Below are 10,000 nucleotides of genomic sequence, written 5' to 3' on the forward strand. Positions count from 1 at the left end.
ACTTTTACTGTGCTTTATTGCAATACTGTGCTTCATTTACAAGAAGAAAGTTTCCACCTCCCCTAAGAGATATCGCCCTTCATAAATACCTCCCAATTGTTCCGTGAAAAGGTTTCCTTACTCGCCAACAAACCTCACTTGGATTAGATTAGATATATTTGTTGATCCCAAATAGTTTTGTTGTAAAAAATACATTATAACAAACAGACAGTAAACATGTAGATGTGACCATAAAAGATACTCCTGCTACTAAATAGATTACAAATATAAAATAAATATGTCTAAAGAAACCTGTATTCTGTTTCTTCTTGCACTTTTTTATTGTTTTTTTATGCATCTATTGTTTAATGTCTTATACTTGCATTGCTGGAGGAGCCCAGGCCTTCAGATTTGTAATTGCCATATAGCTAAATGACGATAAATCCTTTGAATCTGTCCAGGAGATGTTCTTACTCTCAGGATCTCAAGTTTGCGATCACAATGAAAGAAAGTGAACAGCACCTGTTGCTCATCCATGTGATCATGTGACCTGCCTCTCCCCCCTGCAGACCGCTGGAGGAGGGCAGCTCCCCCCCGGCCGAGGCGTGCTCTCCATGCAGGGTCTGAGTCACGGGGTGATCCGGGTGGATTCTGAGGAGAAGCTGTCGGTGCTGACACTGCAGGACGTGGGCTCCGTGATGCCCGGAGGTGAGGGGGGGGGGGATCATCCGGGTTTAAAGATGTGTTCGTGATTACAGGAGGTTCTGGTGGAGAACCCACACGTCAATTTATTAATATATTTATCGTTAGAAAATATCACTGGTCCCCGGCTTGAGCTTGAGCCTCAGGATCCATGTATCTGTGATCCTCTCCAGAATGGAAGTAGTCATCAAACACAGAGCATCAACTAGTTCCTGAACAGTGTCCTTCACATGCTGATATCCAAGAGAGGGAGTTCCACAGTCCCAAGATAGAGGAATAGAAAGCAGTATTCGATGTTTACTTCAGATTAGCTCCACGTTCAGAAATGATCATGCTTGTCATATGTCTCTCTCCATAGAGGCTGAATCATCATGTTAATCACATAGCTATCATATGCCTCAAACAGTCCTGATGCTCTTCTAGGTAATCACACATCCTGTCATGTTCACAGCTACAGTTGATACCTTTGTTACCATGTGGACAGTATCTTCCCAACACCTTATTTTTAGAAGACTCTCTAAATTCTATCATTTGACTCCAGTATTTTTCAGAGGATGTATTATTTATTCCCTTCAACTTCCTGTGCTTTATTTTTTATTTATTTGAACTGATCAGAAGACATGTCTACTTAAGTAAAGCGCTACTAACTGTGATCCTGACATCTGAATCCCTTATTTAACTTGAAGAAACTGCCACTTCTTAATCATCTTATGTCATTTAACAAATACAAACTACACAAATCAGTCTGGTAATTTATTAAATCCCTGTGTTCTCTCTCTCTCTCTCTCTCTCTCTCTCTCTCTCTCTCTCTCTCTCTCTCTCTCTCTCTCTCTCTCTCTCTCTCTCTCTTCCTGTGTGTGCAGGGATGATGTGTGTGGTGAGGCCTGAAGGAGTTCCTCAGCTCTGCAGGACGGATGAGATCGGAGAGTTGTGTGTTTGCACCGTCGCCACGGGAACGTCGTACTACGGCCTCACCGGCATGACCAAAAACACGTTCGAGGTGAGAGAGGGGAGGATTACCTATAACGGTTATTCATTTAAATAATATTCATTATCCTATTTGTTTGTTTTTAAATTAAAGTCATACATTTATAAGCCATGTGCTTCTTGCAAATGAAAAAACTTAGCTTTGGGAACACCACCCATACTTCTGAGTGTGAACCCCTCAGCGGCTCCTTCATTAGTTTAGGTTCACCTCAAAGCGCCCTTTTACCTTGTCATATGTTGTCCCTCTGTTTCCCCCCCCCCCCCCCCAGGTGTTCCCGGTGACCAGCAGCGGGACCCCCCTCTCTGAGTTCCCTTTCACCCGGACGGGGCTGCTGGGCTTCATCGGGCCAGCCGGGCTGATCTTCGTGGCGGGAAAGATGGACGGGCTGATGCTGGTGGGAGGCCGGCAGCACAACGCCGACGACATCGTGGCCACCGCGCTCGCTGTGGAGCCCATGAAGTTCGTCTACAGGGGGAGGTGAGGGTCCGAGGGGACGCTGCAAAAAGAGATACAGTTGTTTTTACTTTAAGATGATCTGCAATACGATACCATACGACAGTGTTTCTCAAACTTTTTCATACCAAGGACATCTTAACCAATAAAAAAACACTCGCCGACCACCTAACTCCACAAATATCCAAAAACACATCGTTTTTCTAGAACAGATTACAAATCGCCTGAAAATGGTACACACAAGTGGCAACATGTGTGACGAAGGTGTTGGCCTGGGCTATATCATGCAATTGAAAGTGTAACTTAAGCTCACTCCATTGCGGAGATATTCCCGCGAGAGTGCGGAAAACTTACCAATATACTCACAGACAACTAGGGGGCGCTCACGGACCGCCAGTGGTCCGCGGACCACACTTTGAGAAGCACTGCCATACGATATGATAGCAAAGGATTGTACGCAATATGATCAGATTCAACATGGTGCAAAACAAAACAATAGGATAAGATTCAATAAGATTTGATTCGATACGATGCGATACTTTACTCTACAATAAAATAAGATAGTATATAATATAATATATCTCGACACGGAACGATACGTTAGGATACGTCTCAATACAAATTCAATTAGTTTTGATTAAAAAAAATACTATTTGATACAATGCGATATGAGTGGGAGCAGCGCTAATCATAGCTAATGAATTTGCTAAATTAGCTATCTGTTTTGAAAACGTTTGAACCCATCCTTTCAGCTAGGGTGAACATACTAGTTGGGCGAGTAGGCACAAGTCTCTTGATTGGCTCACGTATTTCCCTTTTATGAATTAAAAACAGTCGTTCTAATCAGCAAATGATCTGTGTGTAGACGAAAGAGATTTCTCAGTAATGAATATCGCTCTATAACCTTTGTAAACGGACCCTGACTATAGACTGGGCAGCCAGTACACACTGTTGGAGGGACAGCAGGGCTAACAGAAGCCCTTTTGAATATTGTCTCGACTATTTTTGTGACCCTGATAAACAGATAGCTGAAGAATAACGTGTGTGTGTGTGTGTGTGTGTGTGTGTGTGTGTGTGTGTGTGTGTGTGTGTGTGTGTGTGTGTGTGTGTGTGTGTGTGTGTGTGTGTGTGTGTGTGTGTGTGTGTGTGTGTGTGTGTGTGTGTGTGTGTGTGTGTGTGTGTGTGTGTGTGTGTGTGTGTGTGTGTGTGTGTGTGCTGCAGGATCGCGGTGTTCTCCATCACGGTGCTTCACGATGAGAGGATCGTGGTGGTGGCGGAGCAGCGGCCCGACTCCACCGAGGAGGACAGCTTCCAGTGGATGAGCCGCGTGCTACAGGTACGAAACACCAGTCATCCCTCCAGCTCCAGCTAGTCCCTTCCTCACTCATACACGCATATACTCTGTGTTATGTCCAAGCAACCTTTTTCAATTGTCATCACACCAATGAAAGCGCCCATTTGACTGTCTTTGTAACTCGAACAGGAAATCTAACCAATAAAGCCAGTAGAAGTAATCCCTCCTTCTCCAGCTAGTCAGCATCAGAATACCTTTATGTCCCACAGAGGGGGCACTTACATCTGTTACAGCAGAAAAGAGCCAACGACAGCTTAATGTTGACTAAGAAAGAAAAGAGCCAACGACAGCTAAATGTTGACTAAGAAAGAAAAGAGCCAGAGACAGATAAATGTTGACTAAGAAAAACTATCTCCTAACTCATAGTGCCTTGCTATGCATTGTATCTTAACTCTCTATAAGCAACCTTCTCCAACTGTAAGTACATAATTGAGAGCTGCCGTCTGATGGTCTCTCTCCCTCCTCTTCATCCCTCTCCAGGCGATAGACGGCATCCACCAGGTGGGGGTGTACTGCCTGGCTCTGGTTCCCTCCAACACTCTGCCTAAAACTCCTCTGGGGGGCATCCACCTGTCAGAGACCAAGCAGCTGTTCCTGGAGGGGGCGCTGCACCCCTGCAATGTGCTCATGTGCCCCCACACCTGCGTCACCAACCTGCCCAAACCCCGCCAGAAACAACCAGGTACACACACACACACACACACACACACACACACACACACACACACACACACACACACACACACACACACACACACACACACACACACACACACACACACACACACACACACACACACACACACACACACACACACACACACACACACACACACACACACACACACACACACACACACACACACACACACACACGCACGCACGCACGCACGCTGGTGAAATGCCGTATATATTTATACATAACAATCTCAATGTTAGGTTCATGTTGTGTGAATATTTATGAGAATCTTAATCAAATTTGTATTTAATTAAATGAGATAAAAGATGAATACAAAAAAAAAATATTGAAGAGAAAGTTCATTCAAACAAACTTTAGAAGCTAAATAAACAATATGCAATAATAAAATAAAATATACTAAATAAAGTTATATGTTTATAAGAAGTTAAAGTAATGATGTCCAATAAAATGAAATAGTTAAATAGAAGTTAAAGTCCCAATTGTACTACAATATACACTATTATTATTATTATTTTATACTTTTGTTTTTATTTTGATGCTTTGGCAATATTTTACCTCAGACATTTTTCCCAATAAAGCCCATTTATTTAATTTGATTTAATTGTAACCTGGGAGAAACAGGTCTAAACTCACATTTTGTGTTAATCCTCCTCTTCCTCCTCCTCTTCCTCTTCCTCCTCTTCCTCAGAGATTGGCCCTGCCTCAGTGATGGTTGGTAACTTGGTGTCGGGGAAGAGGATCGCTCAGGCCAGCGGTCGAGATTTGGTTCAGATCGAAGACAATGACCAGGCAAGGAAGGTGTGTGTGAGAAGGGGGGGGGGGGGCTGGTTTTCATCTTCATCATCATCATCATCACCACACATACTCACATGTACATAGTCATAATGAGACAATTTCGTTAACCATTTAGTGTATTTGTTTGGATCAAATATCATCGATGTATGCTTTGGTTTTCATTTCATATATCAATAGTTTTAAAGAGTCCTCTCCTGCTGATGTTCAGGTGTATATCAGTATGTAGTGTCTCTACTTTAAAGAGTCCTCTCCTGCTGATGTTCAGGTGTATATCAGTATGTAGTGTCTCTACTTTAAAGAGTCCTCTCCTGCTGATGTTCAGGTGTATATCAGTATGTAGTGTCTCTACTTTAAAGAGTCCTCTCCTGCTGATGTTCAGGTGTATATCAGTATGTAGTGTCTCTACTTTAAAGAGTCCTTTCCTGCTGATGTTCAGGTGTATATCAGTATCTAGTTTCTCTACTTTAAAGAGTTCTCTCCTGCTGATGTTCAGGTGTATATCAGTATGTAGTGTCTCTACTTTAAAGAGTCCTCTCCTGCTGATGTTCAGGTGTATATCAGTATGTAGTGTCTCTACTTTAAAGAGTCCTCTCCTGCTGATGTTCAGGTGTATATCAGTATGTAGTGTCTCTACTTTAAAGAGTTCTCCCCTGCTGATGTTCAGGTGTATATCAGTATGTAGTGTCTCTACTTTAAAGAGTCCTCTCCTGCTGATGTTCAGGTGTATATCAGTATGTAGTGTCTCTACTTTAAAGAGTTCTCTCCTGCTGATGTTCAGGTGTATATCAGTATGTAGTGTCTCTACTTTAAAGAGTCCTCTCCTGCTGATGTTCAGGTGTATATCAGTATGTAGTGTCTCTACTTTAAAGAGTCCTCTCCTGCTGATGTTCAGGTGTATATCAGTAGTGTCTCTACTTTAAAGAGTCCTCTCCTGCTGATGTTCAGGTGTATATCAGTAGTGTCTCTACTTTAAAGAGTCCTCTCCTGCTGATGTTCAGGTGTATATCAGTAGTGTCTCTACTTTAAAGAGTCCTCTCCTGCTGATGTTCAGGTGTATATCAGTATGTAGTGTCTCTACTTTAAAGAGTCCTCTCCTGCTGATGTTCAGGTGTATATCAGTATGTAGTGTCTCTACTTTAAAGAGTCCTCTCCTGCTGATGTTCAGGTGTATATCAGTAGTGTCTCTACTTTAAAGAGTCCTCTCCTGCTGATGTTCAGGCAGGTGTATATCAGTATGTAGTGTCTCTACTTTAAAGAGTCCTCTCCTGATGATGTTCTTTAAAACCTCATATCAGAGCATCATCAATCAGGCCGTTTTTAGTTGTTTGTGTTGCTTTGATTCTTCAGTTATTCCTGGACAATTAAGCTCAAACTTCATTTAAAGTTTTCTGTCCGAGGATATGTTCAATTTATTAAGATTCAAGATGCAAAGTCGCCATATTACTACTTACTTTTTCACTATAACTGGAGATGTATAGCGAAAAGGAAAGTCTGACGGCAAAAGGGGAAGCCAGGCAACCTTAGATGCTTTGACAGCTCTGTTGAAGTCATATTTGTACCGTTAAAAATGAGTTGGACAGGAGGAGAGAGTCACTGAATAAACAAACAACAGAAATAGTGGTCATGACAGCAAGAAGAAGCCGCCATGAAGACAGAGAGGAAACGGAGAGTAACTGAAGCAGAGAGAGGAGTGATGAAGAGGAACAGGAGGAGTGTGTTTCTGACAGAACAGATTGTCCTCTCCTCTCTCTTTCTGAATATGTTAGGTGGCCACACACACACACACACACACACACACACACACACACACACACACACACACACACACACACACACACACACACACACACACACACAGACACACAGACACACAGACACACAGACACACAGACACACAGACACACACACACACACACACACACACACACACCGTGTAGATTTTAATAAGAAGAGACAAGCTCATAAATAATAACAACCACCAAACTCCACTGCTGCAGCCAGACTCCCAGCATGCACCTGGTTCATTACGCTGTCACCAAACACATGGCGAATCAGAATCAGGTGTATTACCAGCTAGGTTGACACGACGTGAAGGGATTTCTCTGCCGACCCCGTCTCAAAAAAAGGTGTTTCGCGGACCAACTGAATATCAATACTGCCGCTGTATGTCTTTTTCTGTTTTATAAAGAGGGTCCGGTTTTATTTTTGACTTTGTTTGGCAGTTAAAGGACTCGTTTAACATTTTGGAAACGCCAGTTAGCTTAGCATAGCTTAGCTTAGCGTATGAAGAGCAATGAGGTCTGCATAGGGTAGTTAGACGATGGGTGAATGAGTCCCACAAAGAAAGCCACGACTCTCAGGAGACAGCTGTTCCTTTCCCATGTTTAGAGCTTACTGTCACGTACATAACTTCAACACCAGCTTTTTTAGTATAAATAAACTTATTTTACACAACAAACATAGGCCTACTATTTGTTTGCTGTTGCCAGAAGCACAATCTTATCCTGACTCTTACCAAGTACTTTCCATGCGTAAATAAACATATAATGGACGTTTATTCCTGAAAAGACACAATGCATATAAGAAGCGGAAACTGACACGCAGTCATGTTGTCCTCAAAAGTTAAGGATAAGGAAAGATAAAGAGTTTTGTCACCTTAAACAATTTCCCAGGTACTTTGGTGTGTTAAAGTATTGCTATAATTACAGACATCAGACGTGGACTGCATCATTTCTGCAGAGCGACCTGTGAACTCTTCAGTGTTTAAGTTCACTTTCATTGACTTGCAGATGAGGCGGTGGGGGCAGCGTTCCTGCAAAATGAGTTTGCGATATGGAAATGATTGTGATTTCAGTTGAATGTATCGGCAGGACGGGTTTAGTTTGGTACTTTCCACACAAGGTGAAACAGGGGAAGCTTTATTTAAAATAGCATTTGTGATTTGGAGGATTGTGAAGGAGAATGCATGATGTGTTTTCTGAATGTTAGTCAGGGTTAGAGGAGGAACTATCTGTTGCTGCTTCTCACCATCGTTATCGTTGATTCATCCCTTCATCGTTTGTTTATCCATCGCTGCCTGAAAACCAGACCCTCTGTGTGAATGAGCTCCTCGTCTTCTCTAGACTTTGTGATGATTGAAATGCTCTCTGTGTCATCTGAGATAGAGAAATGTGATTTATTTGTAACATCTCCTCAGAAACACTGACACAGCTGTTTGTAAAGAAATGGGAACTGTCACTGTTTGCTTGATTTTGTTCCTTGAAGGCCTCGAGATTATTTGAGAATCCCAAAACAAGTGAGAGTTTGTGAGACAGAGTTTTAAATAGTAAGATTTCAATGAAAATGCTTGTATTTATGTTTTCTAAGGAGTTACATACAACTACAAGCTGTTTAACACGCACACGTTACTTAATGCTGCAAGATTTTCTCAGGTTTTTGATTTGACGTTAATGTTGGAGAATATTGAGAAAATGAACGTTTTCTTGTAGAGTTTATGAAGATTAAGAGACAGTTTAATGCTCTTATGCAGCATTTAGAGGATTGATGGAAGGCTGTCATTAGCGTTGCTAAACACAATAGGCGTGTTCACACCGGGAGTACTTAGTTCCGAGAACTAGTACTTAGTTCCGAGAACTAGAACTTAGTTCCGATAACTTTTACCCCCATTTTTAGTGCCTGCTAGAGAGGTGTATTATCCTGGGGAGAAAAAAGTACCAATTTCGATTGGGGTGAATTGCAAACCACGTTTTGTGAAGCCGCCATTGTATTTGCTGGCATTAGCATTAGCCCTGCGCATCAACGGAGAGAGAATAACTTATGGAGTTGAGGAGGTGTCGGCGGTCCTGGCGATTTACTCGGAAGCCTTTCCCCAACTCCGGGGACTTCCGGCCGGGGACTTCGGGTGGCAGTATAGAGAGGCGAAGTCCCTCCCCTTCCGGTGGTCCTCCATGGGACCTTATTTCGGAAAAATGATGTATTGAAGTCAATGGAGAGAGAAAGATTATCTTTCGATCCCGTTTGAATTGTGCCACGAATTACACATATGATGTTTGTCAATTGAAAAGATAATTTTGCAAGTCAAAAAAATAAAAAGTTGTCGTAAAACTGTGAAGTAACACATTTGTTTGTGTGAAACGCTCAATGAACTACATCTCTGGTCTCGCAGAACAACACACGTCACCAAGATGGCCGTCACTAATGTCTTGTCAACAAAAGGATTGCCTACCCTCACTATCACGGCAATGAAACACGTCCAGAAGAATGTCATGCAAAGCTGCCTGCCTGCCTTCCTTCGATTCGCTCTGAACTGCCTGGTCTTTTTAATGTTTAATTTCAACCATGTGTACAGATAGCATGAAGTAGAAAAGATCGGCGATCGACGATGCTAGCATTAGCGTTAGCATTTCTCCCCCGGGCTTAAATTGTGTATTATAGAATGATCACACCAGTGTGACAGTACTCTTCAAAGGGTTCACGAAATATGACTACTACTCTTACTGTTTAACATTTTAGGTTACTTAATGTTACTTCATGTTAAGGCTAATACAAATGACAAGCTGTAATGCTAACTAACGTGCTAGCTACTAGCTAGGTAGCTAACTTGATCCAGCCACTCCTGGTCCTTTCATCAGACGGGAAGCGAAAGAACGAGCAAGACCCATTGCTGGTATGATAACAATCTGGTGCTAAGCACACAGGCATCTTGTGACGATTTATTTCGCAGTAATTTGAGTTGATATGATAATTAGATTTTTATCATATCACGTTTTTGTTTTAACTTTGTGCAGGGTTCAAACAATTTTTTTTATATTCAGTATAAATAAATCAAGACAAAGAAACATGCCTTATCATATGCCTTACTGAGGAAAGGGAAAACCCCCAAAAGCAGAATATAGGGCCTCTTTAATCATCCTGAACAACCTGTAAAACAAAACAGATAATTAAGTGTTGATGCTAAACTCAGTAGTCTCCCTGCTTTACTCCATTACACAGTACTGGTTACATGGCAGCAGAACTGGAACTTTTAGTC

The 10,000-nt window shown here is 42.1% G+C and overlaps 1 protein-coding gene across 1 annotated transcript in view; it reads left to right on the plus strand.

Moving 5' to 3' along the window:
• Positions 1-548: 548 nt before the first annotated feature.
• Positions 549-10,000, plus strand: part of LOC307027124 (disco-interacting protein 2 homolog C-like) — a gene marked incomplete at its 5' end in the record, with an annotated part of 30,746 nt that continues 21,294 nt past the window's right edge. Inside the window, 7 exon segments of the mRNA XM_079695315.1 lie at positions 549-565; positions 568-687; positions 1,545-1,681; positions 1,938-2,146; positions 3,344-3,458; positions 3,957-4,158; positions 4,865-4,974. Coding sequence (XP_079551441.1) covers positions 549-565; positions 568-687; positions 1,545-1,681; positions 1,938-2,146; positions 3,344-3,458; positions 3,957-4,158; positions 4,865-4,974 — 910 coding nt within the window.

Source organism: Notothenia rossii (genome assembly GCF_949606895.1).
Source record: "Notothenia rossii genome assembly, contig: scaffold_354, whole genome shotgun sequence".
Taxonomy (NCBI): Eukaryota; Metazoa; Chordata; class Actinopteri; order Perciformes; family Nototheniidae; genus Notothenia; species Notothenia rossii.